Source organism: Phascolarctos cinereus, unplaced genomic scaffold, assembly GCF_003287225.1.
Source record: "Phascolarctos cinereus isolate Bilbo 61053 unplaced genomic scaffold, phaCin_HiC Scaffold_2;HRSCAF=192, whole genome shotgun sequence".
NCBI classification, from domain to species: domain Eukaryota; kingdom Metazoa; phylum Chordata; class Mammalia; order Diprotodontia; family Phascolarctidae; genus Phascolarctos; species Phascolarctos cinereus.
This window is the reverse complement of record NW_027555625.1, coordinates 255,542,348-255,559,932: the sequence shown is the minus strand read 5'-3', so window position 1 is coordinate 255,559,932 and position 17,585 is coordinate 255,542,348. Positions and strand designations below refer to the sequence as shown.

General features: G+C 40.7%; 1 protein-coding gene across 6 annotated transcripts in view; it reads left to right on the top strand.

Annotated features, from left to right (window-relative positions):
• Positions 1 to 1,901: 1,901 nt before the first annotated feature.
• The window catches only part of TRAF2 (TNF receptor associated factor 2), a 70,636-nt gene continuing 54,952 nt past the window's right edge, over positions 1,902 to 17,585 (top strand). For 2 of the 6 annotated variants that reach the window (XM_020981827.2, XM_078149952.1), the window contains exons 1-2: positions 1,921 to 2,157; positions 2,284 to 2,440. In XM_020981827.2, the coding sequence (XP_020837486.1) occupies positions 2,018 to 2,157; positions 2,284 to 2,440 (297 nt within the window). In that variant the 5' untranslated portion in view covers positions 1,921 to 2,017. Of the gene's footprint in view, positions 2,158 to 2,283; positions 2,441 to 8,351; positions 8,463 to 14,752; positions 14,934 to 17,585 lie in introns of those variants that run through there. The other 4 variants (XM_020981829.2, XM_020981828.2, XM_078149953.1 and 1 more) reach the window with 4 other exon arrangements.

Genomic DNA, 17,585 nt, shown 5'->3' with positions numbered 1-17,585 from the left:
TCTATTAGCCTTCTTCCTTGTCCACCAAAAAATGTCTTCTCTTAGAACCCAGAAAATTAGTGCTGTCTTCCCTTGTCATTTTATGTGTTATTAACAGATTGTTGCTTGTTCTTTGTTCTTGAAGAGGACCATAACATCAGGGAGGTGATGCCATGACATGCAAGTGAATTGGATTTAAGTGAGGGAGGGCTGTTCAAAGTCACCAGCCTCACTTTCTCCTCCAGACCTATCTCCTGATCTACATCAACAGATAATGCTGTAATAAAGTCCTGACTCCTAGGACCTGAAAGATGTGTTGGAAGTGTCACCATATATTTCTTGGACTCTAATTGGTTTAGGATTCAGAACTGACTATAATTTAACTAGTGTCAAAGGCAAAATCATAACTAGGGAAGAGCAATTGGGGCTTTTTACAAGGATACAAAATTTAGAGAGTGCTAACAACTTGCACAATCCTTCCAGGTAGAAACAATAGAGTTTAGCACCTTGCTAGCAAGAAACTAATTAACAAGAAGCTACCAGATGGCCAGCCAGGTGGTGCAATGCATAGAGTACCAGGCCTGGAATCCAGAAGACCAGTGTTCAAATCTGCCTTCAGATACTACTAGCTGTGTGACCCTGGGTGAGTCACTTAACCCTATTTGCTTCAGTTTCTCAACTGTAAAATGAGCTGGAGAAGGAAATGGCAAACCGCTCTAGTATCTCTATCAAGAAACAAAACAAAACCCAAACAAACCTAAACAGGGTTACAAAGAGTTGGACATGACTGAAATGACTATATGCGACAATAACAAATGCTATATAGAAATTGAGCTAGGTCAAGCCTATTCTTTCTAGATACTGAAGTGGTATAGGGGAAGGGGTCATAGCCTTAAGATATCAAGAAAATATTTATACATTGTTCTTGTCATATCATTGAAGTAAATATCCCTTTGGACTGAGCTTAAGTGGTTAGATGTAACAGGGATGCTATCATAGGCAACTAACAATGGGGGCAACACTGGTGAAGGTTTGAGTCAATGGTAGTAGAGTAAATACCTTCAGGGTATTTACTCTACAACTCTGAGGCCCCATAAGAGCAGACCAGAGTATTCACACTACATCTTCTAGGGGTCTCCATACACTCTAATGCCTCGGCCAGGTGCTTCCATTCTATATCATCACAATTCTCTGAGAAGCAGGCTCCTCAGAGTCCTCCACATGGAGAAAAGCCAAATGAGAATTTCTATGCATGTACAAGACCTTTCCCCCAACATTACACATATTTGATATTTTTATTGGAGAGGTATTTCTGATGACTGGTCCTTGTAGAAATCCTGTTTATTTTTCCATTATCTCCTTAACTGGTATCATCTTCTAGATGGGGAAACCAAGCCCTTGAGAACCTGGCATAATATAGAACCTATATTGTGGTGGGAAACACACTTGAACACCCTGATCTCCAATACAGCATGCTTAAATTTTTTTAAAAAATCAAAATGTCACGTCAATGACCTTCTTTAAAGAACGTGGCTGAGAAGGGCTGAAATCAGCTCTTGAAATGTCAATAATTAAGCTACTCATTATCACTAAACTCCCTCTCAGAGATTTTTTTGTTCACTTCAGTATTTTGTTCCTCTTTGAAGTTCATGAAGCTGTTTTCCCTAAGCCTGTCCAACTAGTGAGATATACAGTTTATGATATTCATTTGCTGCTCAAAATCTGAAACTTCCCGGTCAAGCTTTGGCAGGGAAAGTTTTACTTTCTTTTCTGTTTAAAAAAAAAGACAGAGAGAGAGGGACACAGAGAGAGATTACCGAGAATGAGAGGCTGCTCAGGGACCTGGAATGAGTCACCCTCTTTTTTAAGCTAGTAAGCAGCCCCTCCCAGTGTGCTAAAGTAACATGACGTCAGAATTGTGTCTTTGGGCTTTTAACATCTACAAGCCCCAACTACTCTACTGACTTCATAGGCTACTAAGGAGGAAGACAAGGAGTGCTAATTCTGTGGGTGTGTCACAATTTTCTGTAGAGGTAGCATGGACCTTGATTCTGGGCTTCTGGGTCATCTTCCCAACTCTGCTGCCAATCTCTTGCGTGACCTTGGTGGAGTCACTGCTCCCCTCTGTTCCTCAGTTTCTCCCTCTGTACCAATGGGGAGATTATTTTTCAACAACAGGTAATATCTGGAACTGGAACTTATATTTCTCTGATGGCTGATGATCTATTCTGTGTTTCAAAATTGGCATGTTGAACTTTTAAAAGTTTGAGTATTCTGGTTTATTATTTGTTTTCTTCTCCTCAGGACATTCCATTCGGGTGAGCAGAGACAGCTTGATACTCCGTGGAGCCTGATATCAATGGGACATGGGCAAAATGCAGTACCAGCTTCTCTGACTTCTGGGCAAGACGCTGGACAGGTAGTCTCTGATACTGGACCCCTCAATCCAGCTCTGGATCAGGTAGGTACAACTTGGGTAGTAACAGAGAAAATTCTTCCATTAATTCAACTGGGGCCACTAGCTAGTTAAGGCTTCAGGGTTACCCTTTGGTTGACAGTGATAGCAAAATTGGAGATAAGAATTTCCAGGGCTGTGTAACTGGCTGCTTATTCGGGGAATTAGTATGTGGTTTGAATGAGGGAACCCCCTAGATTCATTTCAAGGTTGAAAAGTTGGGAGATCCCCTACCTGCACAGCTTTTCTGAGAGTGTGAAGGGTCCTAGTGGTATTCTTTGAAATGCAGAGGTTATGGGAGGAAGGTAAAATGTCTGTAAGGTTCTTTAACCTCTCTGATGGTTATCATCAAACCATCTGGCAGTTTTGTGCCTAACTCTAGGGAGAATATATTTACAATATTTTATTAAGAAATAATTTTGTTAAGCCCTTTCATAATCCTATCCTTATTTTTTTTTCCTGTGCATATTTTATCTTATGGAACTGGAAATTTTTTAAATTAAGAAATTTAATTATCCTTATAATCTGAGAGAACTCTACATCCTATATTGTGGAAGACCTCGAGGTAGAAGGTAAAGAGATGTTATCCTGGTTAACCAGGTAGTCTAGTGGATAAAAGGATTTTTTTAGCATCGGAGAGATTGGTGAACTAGGCAGAGGTGGATGTCATCTTCTGAAAAGACTAAATTTAATTAATAAGGGAAAGAGAAAAGAGACAAGAGAAGCCAGAAGCCAGAAGCCAGAAGAAGGAGGCTCATATTAGATACTAGAAATTACCCTAATCTCAGGCAGTCTCCATATCATATTTAGATTCAGGTCAGGCATTCATCGAAGATGAAAGGGCATATAGGACTGGTCTTAATGAAGGCAACACGCAGGGTTCAATGCTATGGGGAATAACATAGTTTATTCAAGCCAAGCAGTTGAGTATGAATGTTGCAATGGCATGTGTTTGATTTTTGGATTGGGAAAACATGGAATTACACAATTTTAACTGTATGTCAAGCAGTGTAAAAGGAGTGGGATCAGATACACAGGAAGTAGAATAAAACAGCTAAGATGTATATAGCATTTTAAAGCCTGTAAAGCACTTTATGTACATTACAATATTGAAGGAGGGGGAATTTGAATACAGCTATTTTTCAACTTCGAGTTCAGCCAATGTTACTTCTGAGGGTTGCAAAAGATCATTTATTTATTTATTTATTTTTCTAATATAAATTTGTTTATTTTTAGCTTTCAACATTTACTTCCACAATATTTTGAATTTCAAATTTTCACCCCATCTTGCCCCTCCCCCACACCCCAAGATGGCATGCATTCTGAATACCCCTTCCCCTAGTCTGCCCTCCCTTCTATCCCCCCCTTCTCTTATCCCCTTCCCCTTCTATTTTTCTGTAGGGCAGGATAGATTTCTGTACCTCATTTCCTGTATTTCTTATTTCCCAGTTGCATGTGGAAACATTTTTTTTAAACATGTGTTTTTAAAACTTTGGGTTCCAAATTTTCTCCCTTCCTCCCACCCCACCCACCCTCATTGAAAAGGCAAGCAAGTCAATACAGGCCATACATGTGCAGTTATGCAAAACACTTCCATAGTAGACTGTGTTGTGAAAAACTAACTCTATTTCCCTTAATCCTATTCTGCCCCCCTCATTTATTCTATTCTTTCTTTTGCAAAAGATTATTTAAAGGAAGGAAAGAAGCATTTTCTAAGCACCTACTATATACTAGGCAGTGTGCAAAGCACTTTACAAATATTATCTTGTTTGATTCTCAAGCCTTGGGAGATAGGTGCTATTATTATTCCACTTTTACAGTTGAGGAAGCTGAGGCAGAGGTTAAGTGACTTGCCCAGGGTTACATAGTGTCTAAGATCAGAACTGAAATTAGGTCTTCCTAAGAGATCCACTGGACCACCTAAGTTGTTTCTTTAGGGCACATCATTCCCTTCATTATTTCTGATTCTACTATTCTTTCGAGGTAATATCATAAAATCTCCTTTATTGGAAATGACAGGAGAGGAAAGAGAAAAGCCAGTTTAAATTACAGAAAATTTTAAAATAAATTCAATTTTTTTTCTTTCAGGGATATAGAATTCTATTTTTAAAAAAAAGTACTAGGCTTACCTTGTTGCCAAATAATCTTAATAGGAAGTTTTACAAAAGAATTTACAGTTAATAAAACAATAGATTGTATGTAAATGATACTTCTGAAGTGCTTTTAAAACCTTTATTTTCTTTAAGGACAGGGACTGGACCTTTGATTTCATTGGTACAGGGAACTCCCCAGAGGAGTTCCTTTTACCAAGGTAGGTAGGTGTGCAATTTGCTTCTCTGTAATTTATAGGTTGAGATAGCTGCCTAGAGCATAGATTAGGTGATTTGCCCATGATCACACTGAGAGGTAAGATCTGAACTCAGACCTTTCTGGTTCTGCCTTTACCTCTCAATCTATTATGGCTCTTTTTCAATGTAATTTTCTTTAAAAGATAATGAATTTGTTCAGCAAATAACCTTGCTAGCTGGGATCTTAGAGATCATCTGATCCTATCCCCTCATTTTATAAATGTTAAAACTAAGGCCTAGAGAGATTATCAAGTCACTTGTTTAAGGTTAAACAATTAGTGTCAGAGTCAGCTCTCTTGACTTAGCCTACACCAGTGCCCTTTCCTGTCCCTTCTTAACAAGAGCAAATTTCATCAAAATTATTCAGATTTTGAATGGAGGTGATGGTGGTGGTGATGGTGGTTGTGGTGGTGGAGGGGGGGAGGTTGTCGGTTGGGTTTGAAATTTTATTGTTAATTCCTCAGAAATTGAATGATATAAGCAAGGTTGAACAACTTCCTCATACACTGGTCCACACAGGCTTCCTGTTAAATCTGATAGTGTATTAATAATATCATTTTGGGTCTTTGAGATTCTGTAATACAGTAGAAAATGCTTGAGGGCTAGGTTATCCATTTGGTTTATAATTGAGCCCTGGGGAAGAGCCTTTGACTATTTCCAATCATTGGTTATGGAAAAAATTTCTACTTTTAATGACACAAGCCTCATTCTTTGGGTGTGTCTAATTTAATATAATGATAACTGAGACCTGAATTCATCAGCAGCTACTCTGAGTAAAATGTAATCTGATGATAACTCTTCACCTCTTCAGCATTTAAGGTACTTGGTTCAGACTATTTTAACTACTTCTATAACAACCTTATAGCTATCTAGAATCAAAGAATGCTAGGGTTGAATGAGACCTTGATGGGGTGTGGCCCAAGCCAAGGTCTTTGCCCCTTGTCCCAAAGGGAATCTGGCTCCCCTTTTGTCTACAGGCCCCAGCCCCTCATCTCCCTTTGAAAACCTTAGCCTACCTTTTAATCTCATTCAGATACCTTTCAGTTCCTTCATTATCCATTCCCATTGTCTATTCAATCTCTTAGACATTCCAATCTCTGGGAATTCTCACCCAGACCCTTTTCCCAGACCCTTCCCTGGTCACCCAAAGTATATAAGATCTACCCTGGCCCTCATTCAGGGCTAAGAATCTCATACTCAAAAAGCTGAGAACCTCTTGTACCCGCTCCTCCTTACAGCAGTCACCTGGCCCTAAGTGTTTTATCACCAACAAACTTTTCCTCTGGCTGAAGAAGAGTTGAGTTGAATTCTTTCAGGCAGGGCCCGGTACCACGATCTTGGGGTTCCACCAGCACCCCAAAAGTTCTAGACCTCTTCAACCTGAGATCAAATTATACAACTGGCTCATTTTAACTTTCACATCTATTGATCTAATTTTATCCTCATAACAATTCTGTTTGAGGCAGCAAAGCATTAGTGCTGACTTTAGAGTCAGGAAAGAAGGGGGGTCAAGTCCTGCCCCTGTGATGCATATTAGTTGTGAATCCATAGACCAATCATCTAAACTTTCAGTGTTAGAGACAACTCTGTAAGACTATAAATTTCAGGAAATTAATTTGCTGAAATGCATTGGTAGAGGGAGTTTTTACCTGGGGAAGTGCCTATTTTTATGAAATTATAGATCCAGATTTCCTCTTCCCCCGTCCACTCCATGCCCCAAGGGGGAGAAAAATACTACCAGTTTCATGAAGTAGGTACTTGTCCTTTGATTGAAAGTGTAGATCACATAGGTAGGTGGTGGCAGCCCTGGGTTTAAGAACCCCAGATTCCTAGCTTTCTCCTATTTAAATTAGACAATCCTGCTTCAGCTGTAGCTGTTTCTACCAGGTATTTGTTCTTTGCCTTCAAGTATTCCAATATCAGGTACTGTGTCTTCCATATAATCTATACCAGAGGCGCTCTTAACTGGTTAGGGTTTCAAAAATGATTTTCAGGTAATTTAGAGATCCCTTCTAGTGTAACATTCTTTGGAAGGTGCCAGAGTATCAAAGGAAAAGTAACATTAGTTTGAGGTAGTTATATTTAATTTCTTCTGTATTGGTTCAAAACACTAGAGTTTCAAAGACCTTAAAGACCAATAACTTTATAGAATCAGGTGCAGAATAAGGGACAGGGGAATTCACTGAAGAGATGGTTTTTAAAAATTGTCAAATTCAGGATATTTTCTAGGCAAAGTTTCACCATCCTCGATTTTCATTCCTCTTGGAACCTTCTGACACATAACATTCTATTATAGTACTTATTGCTGCTACCCATTGAAGAGAATTGTGTGAAATGTGTAAAGTGAAGATTTAGATTTGAGGTTACCTGTTTCTGGCTTTTGGTTACAGTGGCTTATATCACATTTCATTCATGGTGAAAGTGGGGGCAAGTAGTGATGTTTTTAAGCTAATCAGTCTTAATGTAAGATCCTGGTGGCCTGGAAGATGTATAAGTCATCATAGTTAAAAGCCTCCTTTTGGACCTCAGGACCCCCATCTCAATTAAACATTTAGTAAGCACCTACTGGGTGCACTGCACTGGAAATATGAGGTTTTTTTTATTTTTAAAAGACAGTCCTTGGGGCAGCTAGGTGGCGCAGTGGATAGAGCATCTCCCCTGAAGTCAGGAGCACCTGAGTTCAAATGCCGCCTCAGACCAAACACTTCACATTTAACTAGCTGTGTGACCCTGGGCAAGTCACTTAACCCCAATTGCCTAAAAAAACAAAAACAAAAACAAAAGGCAGTCCTTACTTATAAGTAGCTTACAGTTTAATGACAGGACAGGATAGGACATAGACATAAATATGTATGATAGAAGGGAGAAGGTGATAACAGGGAAAAAAGAGATAAGAAAAACTTGAGAATTCCAGGATTATTTTCAGTAAGGTTTGGGGGTGGGGTGGTATTATCAAATTTCCTCTGGCTGAGTAAGACTACAGAGAAAGGGTGAGGCCCTTGACCCTGAAGCCTGGGAAAGGGTGGGCTAGGACCTACGTTGGTATTTTGTGCAATGGGCCCCACCACCCCCATGTCACTGGGGCACCTGTATGTGTACCCACATTGTCTCACTTCTTCAAAGAAAAGAGGAGGTACATTTTTCTTCATTTTTTTTTCCTGGGGCCCAAGTCATTAGTTTCACTATGTTTGGTTTCAATTTAGTAGGAAAATTCTAATCCTTTAAAGTATAAGTAACTGAGACGAGAAGGGTGTCCAGCTCGGGCCGGGACAGCCGGACGAGGCAGTGCCTCTCCGCGGTAGCCTTACCCCGAGCCACTCAAGTGGAGTTACAAGAGTAAGCCATCGACCAGCCCCAGGGAGCCTCCCTCACACCTCTCTGTCCCGGGGGGCAGAGATGACCCCAAATGAGCTCGGAAAAGGCGGGAGGCCGATTTAAGTAGTAACGGCCGCCGCAGGGCCAGCCAATCAGCGGCGGCTGCGGCTCCCTCCCCCTCCCCCGTTCTTCTCCCCCAGCCCCACCACTCTGTTTTTCTCCCCCCCCCATCACCGCCGCCGCCGCCTCTTGGGCCCTCCTCCTGCCTGTCAGTCACTGCCCCGGGAGTGGGGGGGGTGGGGCCGGCGGCGGCTGCTGCGGCGGCGACTCGGGCTCCAGTTCCGGGGCGAGCGGCGGCCGTTGGGGTGAGTTGGAGGCGGTTGGGGCCGATGAACCCCGGAGCGGGAGCGGGAGAGGGGGAGGGGGAATTCCGTTGCGATTAGCGGGACCGAGCCGGCCCGAGCCGCGGGAGGCAGCTGTGGCCGCAGCCTCCCCTCGAGGGGGCAGGTGGGCTGGGAACTGGGGGCCCGGTCTCTCTCGTCTCCCCCTCCTCTTCAGGTGCCCGAGGACGGGAAGGGGGCGACACTCCCTCCGGGCCCTTCGGGACGGGTCTTCCTGCTCCCCGAGCCCCTCCGCTCACCTCCACCCCGGGCAGGCCGGCCTGGGCCGGGGCACGCTCCTCGGCCTCGGCCTTCCCCTCCTCGAGCCGCCCGGGCGGACCCTCACTCTCGCGGAAATTGGGCCGGGGGTGGAAAAGGCGTGGGGAGGCCAAGTTGGGGGAAACCGAGATTTCCAAACTCCGTTTTGCCCTTATTTGCATCGAGTCCTGGAGAGAGGAAGTCGGTGGGGGGAGGCGGGGAAGGAGCCGGTGAAGGGGAATTTCCAGGTCTTCTTTAGGATCGGGGCTTGACAGGAAGCGCTTCGCCGGGAGCCCTTGGCATATTTGCGTGCGGAGGAGAGGTGCTCAGCAAATGGGAGAAGGCCCCCAGGGGTTCTTCTCAAGGTTCCCACCCCCTACCCCGGGGGGACTTTTCCTTGGGAATCGTCCTGACACTGAAAGCCAGTTTTTTGTTATTATTGTTGTTTTATCTGAGTAGTCCATGAATGGATTCCCTGGGCTGACTTGGCTCACATCCTTCTTAAAGTGTTCCAAAGATTCCTGACTTATGTATGCATGCATACCTTTTCAAGGGACAGGCCTAAAATGTTCTGTCTGGATAGAAGAGATACAGGTTCATTTTAAACCCTTACTTTTCATAGTGATGGCGTTCAGGAGAGAGCAGTAGAGGCTCCAGCCATTAGAATTCACATTGGTGCTTTTACAAAGAATTTATCTCATTTGATTCTCACAATGACCCAGTGAAATAAGTAGTATTTTTTACTATTTTGCAGATAAGGAAGCTTAAGAATCTCAGAAACTTTTAAGTGACTGCTTGCCCAAGTTCATACAGTACTGTAGTTAATGTGTGGCAGAATCATGACTTTTTGCCCAGAATCATACTCACAGCTCACCGCTCTTCAAGATCATGTTCAAGCCCTTTTAGAACCAAGTAATATTTTTACTATTTTAGCGATAATAGAACTTGAGAATCCCAGAAACTTTTAATTGACTGCTTGCCCAAGTTCATACACTACTATAGGTACTGTGTGGCAGACTCAAGATTTTATGCCCAGTCTTCAGACTTGTATAGGGCACGCTGCTCTTCAAGAGCATGTTCTATCTCCATTAGGGTCATTCAGATTCACTATTTCGTGGCCATAAAATGTATCACTACTCCCTAGCAAGCTGTATCTTACTGTGTCACAGGTCAAGAGTGTGGTTTGCTCAGTGTAATCTCTTATCACTGCTGGAAAAGCAGTTCAAAATGTTTTCTATTTTCAGTGGAGTGCCAACTTTTTAGATCAAGGACAGCACATTTTGTCATTTACCAGGGCTTAAGGCCTTGATGGCAAGGCATGGAGGTCTGATTAGAATGAAATTGAGCTCTCCTTATTTGGAACCTTAGGTCTGGTTTCTAGTCTCAGTCATACTACTGTATCATTTTGAGCAGATGGATTTTATCAACAGGTATCCATTATTTTATAGTTGAACAAGCACTGGACTGTGTCTAGAGACTTAGATTCATGTCTTAGCTCTTAACTAGATTAAAATGTAATCTTGGGCAAGTTGTTTTAACTACATAGGCCCTATGTCTTTATCTGTAAAATGGGGGAAGAGGTTGGACTAGATACTGTCAGGATTTTTGGAAGTTGGCAAAGGGGCAAATTTTAAATTTGTTGTAAAGAAAAACTTCTAACAAATAAGGTTTTCCCAGAGTGCAGTGGGTCTTTTGGGGAGCTGGTCAGTTCTCCTTCCCTGGAAGTCTTCATTATAGACCCCACAAAGTAGAAATACTAGATTATGGTAAAATACTAGCTTGGATAGTACTTTGGATAGTAAAAAGCTTACAAAATAAATTTTTCCCATGAATTGAAAATATGACACATTCTGGGAGAAATATATAGTTGTGGTGATTCTTTTTTGGGTATGGGTTGGACTATAGTCAACCTCTTGAGTTCCTTTCCAACTCTGATATTATGTGATTCTTTGCTTTTTCCCTTCAGCTTTCTCTAAAATCATTCCAGGAGTCCCTAATACTGAGTTCTAGGTACTCTGAGGAATATAGAAATTAAGATATGATACTGCCTTTTGAGAAACTTGTATTCTACTAGGGGATCAAAAGTAAGCCACTGGAAAAAAATTTAAACAGTTAAATACTGACCTGCATGGTATTGACTAATACATTCATAGGTGGTACTCTTAGGATAGACTATGTGGGCTGGAATAGTCAGAAGGTTTCTTAGGACTGAAAGGATAGATAGGTGTTGTGTGAAGAATAGGTAGGATTTAGATGGTGTGGGGGGGAGGTGCTACATTTTTAGTCTCAGGACTTGGATTCAGATCTTGTCTCTGACACTACCTATATGGCCTTTGGCAAATCACTTAAATTCATTGAGCCTCAGTTTCCTTATCTATATGATGTGGGGGTTCGACTAGATGGCCCTTGAGAGCTTATCCAGTTCTATAGCTATGATCCTTTGCCCTCTCTGGGACAGTTTCCTCATCTGTAAAATGAGAGGATTTGACTAGGTGACTTTTGATTGAGGTTCCTTCTGGTTCTAAATCTGTAATCCCATGATAGAAGGAAGGACACTTCCAAATTCCTGATGCCAGGCCCTTCACTCCATCTACTATGCTTCTTATCGCTGTCTATCAGAGGCAGCTAAGTGGCTCATTGGATGGAACCTGGAAGACCTGAGTTCAAATGCAGCCGCAGACATTTACTAGCTGTGTGACTCTGGGCAAGTTATTTAACATCTCTCTGGCTTAGTTTCCTCATCTGCAAAATGAAGATAATAATGGCATCTTCATTTCAGATAGTTGTTAGTATAAAATGAGAAGATACTTGTATGCGCATTGTAAACCTTAAAGCGCTATGTGTTATTTTCTCACAGGGTTATTGTAAGGATAAAATAAGCTGTGAAATCACTTTAAGGCATAAAAATACTTTTTAAATGGAAGGTAGTGTTTTTCTCCCAGAATGTGATTCATGAAAAAATGTATTTTGTATGTATTTTACTATCCATAGTACTATCCAAGCTAGTATTTTACCATAATCTAATATTTCTACTTTGTGGGATCTACCCCATATTGTTGCATATCTAAGCAATCTTTATGAATAGATTGCTGTAAAATAATTGTTCTTCATGTTAGTATGCAAAATTTAAAAAAAAATTATTTTGATGCCTTTTGTCTTTATTTCCAGATAAATTCCTGTACCATTCCTTCCCTGACAGTTTTCTCCTGTGGCAAAGAAAAACATTTAAGCAAAACCCACTGACATAGCACCTGTGTTCCAATTCTACTTTAGACATGTCATTTTAATCTCACTGGGCCTCAGTTTCCTTATCTGTAAAATGAGGGAGTTGAACTAGATCAACTTCCAATTTAGGATCTGTGATACTGTGGTTGTATCTGATTCTACATCCTTAATCTCCCAACTCTCCAAGGAAAAGAGGAGGTGTATTTCTTCATTTTTTTCCCCTCTGGGGCCAAGATTGGTCCTTACAGTTTCACTGGTTTTGGTTTCAGTTTAGTGGGAGAATGCTATTTCTGAAAATTGTGACATTTGGATGATGTTTTGATAAAAATAATAGTCTATGGTTAAATGAAACAACCTGGCCAATTTTTGAGAGTACAGAGGAGCTAGATTCTAGTAGTGTAGTCTTATGTAGTTTGTAGTAGAGTTGTAAAAACTACATCCCTTTTTGCTGTATTTGATGAAGGTCCCTCCTTAAAATCTGTCCCACACTGCATTCATGAGTTCTGGCACTTACGTACCTAGGTTAATATTAAGTGATATTTTGTGGTCTTTGGTACAGTATAGGACAGCTGGTTAGAATGTTACTGACCACGGGGTGACGTTGGTTATGGGCAGAAGTGTGCTGTAGTACATTCCTGACTCTTGACTCAAATGCCTGCAAGAGGTGTATTTGAGAACTTCCTATCATTGTAAAAATTTCTTACTCACTGGAAAGATTTACTTAGGTGGTGAAGAAAAATTGCTGTGTTTTCATGGGGCAACCAGTAGCATGAAATTATGGATTCTGGTTTTTTTTTTTAATGTTTTCAAGACTTGGTCTTTTCAAAATTGTTTATAAAAATAATTTTAGTAGTGTTTTGGTCATTGAATTGTATAGTATTCGTAAGAATGGATTTTGTATAATAAGGACTAATTGGAATGAATTGTGGTATGTGGTAAGCTTGATGACTGGTCTCTGCTCAGTAAATATTGTTGAATCAATGAAAAGTGTCCTTCGTTTTAAAATTAGGGATTATTATGTCAAAGGGTATGCTTTTTTTTTGGTGATTCTTATATATTGCCAGATTGCCCTCTTAAGAGATTCTTCCAATCTACAATTCTATCAGCAATGTGTGAGTGTACTACTCAACTCTGCCAGCATTGTTTTATCACTTTTTTTTCTAATTTGATGGTTATAAAAGTAGTAATAAATCAATTAACATTTGTTATTAACCTACAGTGTGTCAGGTGATAGTGATACAAATACAAAAGTAATACAGACCTGCCCTCCTTCTGGAGCCTTCTTCTGGAGGGGTAGAGAGAGGTAATCACTTAGTTTAAACAGTCCCAGGGATAGTGAGTAACGATAAATACTGGTAGATTATCACACTTTTAAGTAAAAGCAACAGTATTGATTTGATTATTGTTTCTTGATTGTGAGATGGTGGAGGACTTGGAGGGAATGTCTAGTTAGTTAATGAGACAAGACTGATGCCATTCAACTAAGCCCTGGTCTCCTAGTGAATAGCTGCCTAGGCAGTAATGATAATATTAATAATTACAATAACTAGCATTTATATAATGCCTACTATGTACCAGGCATTGTGCTAAGTACTTTGCAAATATTATCTCATCTGATCCTCACAACAATCCTGGTGCTATTATTATCCCCATTTTGCAGTTGAGGAAAATGAGATAGAAGTTAAGTCATTTGCTCAGTCACACAGGTAGTAAGTATCTGAGGCTGGACTTGAATTCAGGCCTTCTTGGCTCCTGACCCAGTGGTTTATCTACTTTGTCACCTTGCTGCAGAGTACTACCTTGAAAATTTAACAGTTTTAATTTAACAGTTTAAAAACTTTAAGGGATAGCTAGGTGGCACAGTGGATAGAGCACTGGCCCTGAAGTTAGGAGGACCTGAGTTCAAATCCAGCCGCAGACCAGCCGTTTGACCCTTACTAGCTGTGTGACCCTGGGCAAGTCTCTTAACCCCAATTGCCTTAAAAAAAAAACCCAGCACTTTAACAAGGATTTGTCTTGAAGCTGAATGGGGGTGAAGAGGGGGAAAGAGTACTTCAGAATTGTTATAAATTAAAAATTTTCTGATTATTAGTGAAATTAATGAGATTGTTTATGTTCATATTTTTTGACCATCCACTGGGGACTGGGTGCTGCTTTTGAATATTTATATTAGTCTTTGTAAATGTATATGTTAAGATTTTACCTGTTTTATTTGGTGCAAATATTTTCCCCAACTTAGTATTTTTTAATTATATTGTTTTTGCTTTCTAGAACTTTACATTTTTTGTAATGAAAGATAATTTCTTCCATTTGTTTAGTAATTGGTATCTGTCCTCAGTTGAAATAAATATATCATTTCTTTTTTTCTGATATTTTATGATTCATTTTCTTGTGGTTCAGTCTATGATCCAGCTGGCATTTATTATGGCATATGTTGTTTTTTATTTTCAAATTAATATTTTAAAATATTCCTAAAATAAATTAGAATACTGTTCATCCCTGAGTATCTATAGGATGAACTGTTGAATTATTAAATATAATTTAGTGATTAGTCAGTCAGTAAACATTTATTAAGCACCTCATATTTGTCAGGCACTGTGTTAAAAACTGGAGATACAAAAAGAGGCAAAAGACAGTTTAAAAAAGGGGGGGGCGGAGCCAAGATGGCAGTGTGAAAGCAGTGACTTGCTTGAACTCTCCCCCAAACCCTTCCAAATACCCATAAAAAAAGGCTCTAAACAAATTCTAAAGCAGCAGAACCCACAAAAAGATAGAGTAAAACAAATTTCCAGCCCAAGACAGCCTGGAAGGTTGATCGGAAAGGCATATTGCGCCTGGCTGGGAGCTGAGTGCAGTGCGGTGTGGGCGCGCAGGCTGCAGTGAACCTACAGCAGGTCTCAGAGGACGGAATCACGGGCAGCTGGGGCGGCTTCCAGACTCCTCAATCCACGAACGCCAAAGACAACTTAGAAGGTCAGTGGGAAAAGTCTGTTTTTGTGGTGAGAGAAGAGCGCGGGTGCTGGGGCGGTGGCTGTGTCCTGAGCTTCCGGCCCACAGACTAAGGGGGAATCAAGTGGCTGATCAGAGGGGGACTGCAGGGATCTCTTTGCTGGTGCTGAGGCAGGAATCTCTTGCTTTGCCCGGAATCTCTTGCTTTGCCCTTGCTTGGATCTGGGTCACGGTTCTGGGTGGCGGTCCTGGGGTGAGGAGGCGAGCCAGTACAGTGGAGCTTGTAGTGGTGGTGCAGAGGAAACCCTCCTCACAGTTCCAAGAGAGAAAAGACTGCTTGTGGCTGGTCACTCAAAGACCAAAACTCAGGCCAGGAAAAGAGTAAATACCTCCACCCTTATCATACCACCTTGGAGGAACTGAAAATTTACAGGTCCCTAGAAGTATCTCTGAAAACAGCTATACAAACACCTGAAGCTTGGGACAGTACATTCTCCACATTGGAAGCAGACTTTTACCTTAACAAAGAGTTTAAAACTCAAGTAGTTGGCTGGGATCATGAGCAAACCTTGCAAAAAGAGTCAGACTATATTATCTTACTTTGGTGACAAAGAAGATCAAAACATACAACCAGAAGAAGACAACAAAGTCAAAGCTCCTACATCCAAAGCCTCCAAGAAAAATATGAATCAGTCCCAGGCCTTGGAAGAGCTCAAAAGGGATTTTGAGAAGCAAGGGAAATAGAAGAAAAACTGGGAAGAGAAATGAGAGTGATGCAAGAAAATCATGAAAAACAAGTCAACAGCTTGCTAAAGGAGACCCAAAAAATACTGAAGAAAATAACACCTTAAAAAAGCCTAACCCAAATGGCAAAAGAGGTCCAAAAAGCCAATGAGGAGAAGAATGCCCTAAAAAGCAAAATTGGCCAAATGGAAAAGGAAGTCCAAAAGCTTACTGAAGAAAATACTTCCTTAAAAATTAGAATAGAGCAATTGGAAGATAGTGACTTTATGAGAAATCAAACACAGTAAAACAAATCCAAAAGAATGAAAAATTAGAAAACAATGTGAAATATCTCATTGGAAAAACAACTGACCTGGAAAATAGATCCAGGAGAGAGAATTTAAAAATTATTGGACTATCTGAAAGCCATGATCAAAAAAAGAGCCTAGACATCATCTTTCAAGAAATTATCAAGGAAAACTGCCCTGATATTTTAGAACCAGAGGGCAAAATAGAAATTGAAAGAATCCACAGATCTCCCCTGAAAGAGATCCCCAAAGGAAAACTCCTAGGAATATTGTAGCCAAATTCCAGAGTTCCCAGGTCAAGGAGAAATATTGCAAGCAGCCAGAAAGAAACAATTCAAGTATGTGGAAACACAATCAGGATAACACAAGATTTAGCAGCTTCTACATTAAGGGACCGGAGGGCATGGAATATAATATTCTGGAGGGCAAAGGAGATAGGATTACAACCAAGAATCACCTACCCAGCAAAACTGAGTATAATCCTTCAGGGGAAAAAATGGTCATTCAGTGAAATAGAGGACTTTCAAGCATTCTTGATGAAAAGACCAGAGCTGAATAGAAAATTTGACTTTCAAATACAAGACTCAAGTGGAACATGAAGAGGTAAACAGGAAAGAGAAATCGTAAGAGACTTATTAAGGCTGAACTGTTTACATTCCTGCATGGAAAGATGATATTTATAACTCATGAGACCTTTGTCAGTATTAGGGTAGTGGGAGGGGAAAAATTGTATTTATGTATAGATAGGTAGATAGATAGGTAGAGGGCACAGGGTGAGTTGAAGATGAAGGGGTAATATCTGGAGAATAAAATTAAGGGGTGAGAGGATTATACTAGGAGAAGGAGAAAGGGAGAGGTAGAATGGGGTATATTATCTTGCACAAAACAGACAAGAAAAGGTTCTTACAGTGGAGGGAAAACAGGGAAAGGTGAGAGGAAATGAGGGAATCTTATTCTCATAGGATTTGGCTTAAGGAGAGAATAACATACACACTCAATTGGGTATGGAAAATAGGGGAGGAAGGGGACAAGAGAGCAGGGGAATGGATGATAGAGAGAAGAGCAGATTGGGAAAGGGAAGTACTTCTGAGGAGGGACAGGGTCAAAAGAAAGAATAGAAGAAATGGAGGGGGCAGGATAGGATTAAGGGAAATAGAGTTAGTTTTTCACAGCACCTCTACTATGGAAGTGTTTTGCATAACTGCACATGTGTGGCCTGTATTGACTTGCTTGCCTTTTCAATGAGGGTGGGTGGGGTGGGAGGAAGGGAGAAAATTTGGAACCCAAAGTTTTAAAAACACATGTTTTTAAAAAAAATGTTTCCATATGCAACTGGGAAATAAGAAATACAGGAAATGAGGTACAGAAATCTGTCCTGCCCTACAGGAAAATAAAAGGGGAAGGGGATAAGAGAAGGGGGGGAGAGATATAAGGGAGGGCAGACTAAGGGAAGGGGTATTCAGAATGCATGCCATCATGGGGTGGGGGGAGGGGCAAGATGGGGTGAAAATATGGAATTCAAAATCTTGTGGAAGTAAATGTTGAAAACTAAATATAAATAAATTTATATATATAAAAATATTTTTTGTTGGTTTTTGTTAGGCAGTTGGAGTTGAGTGACTTGCCCAGGGTCACACAGCTGGTA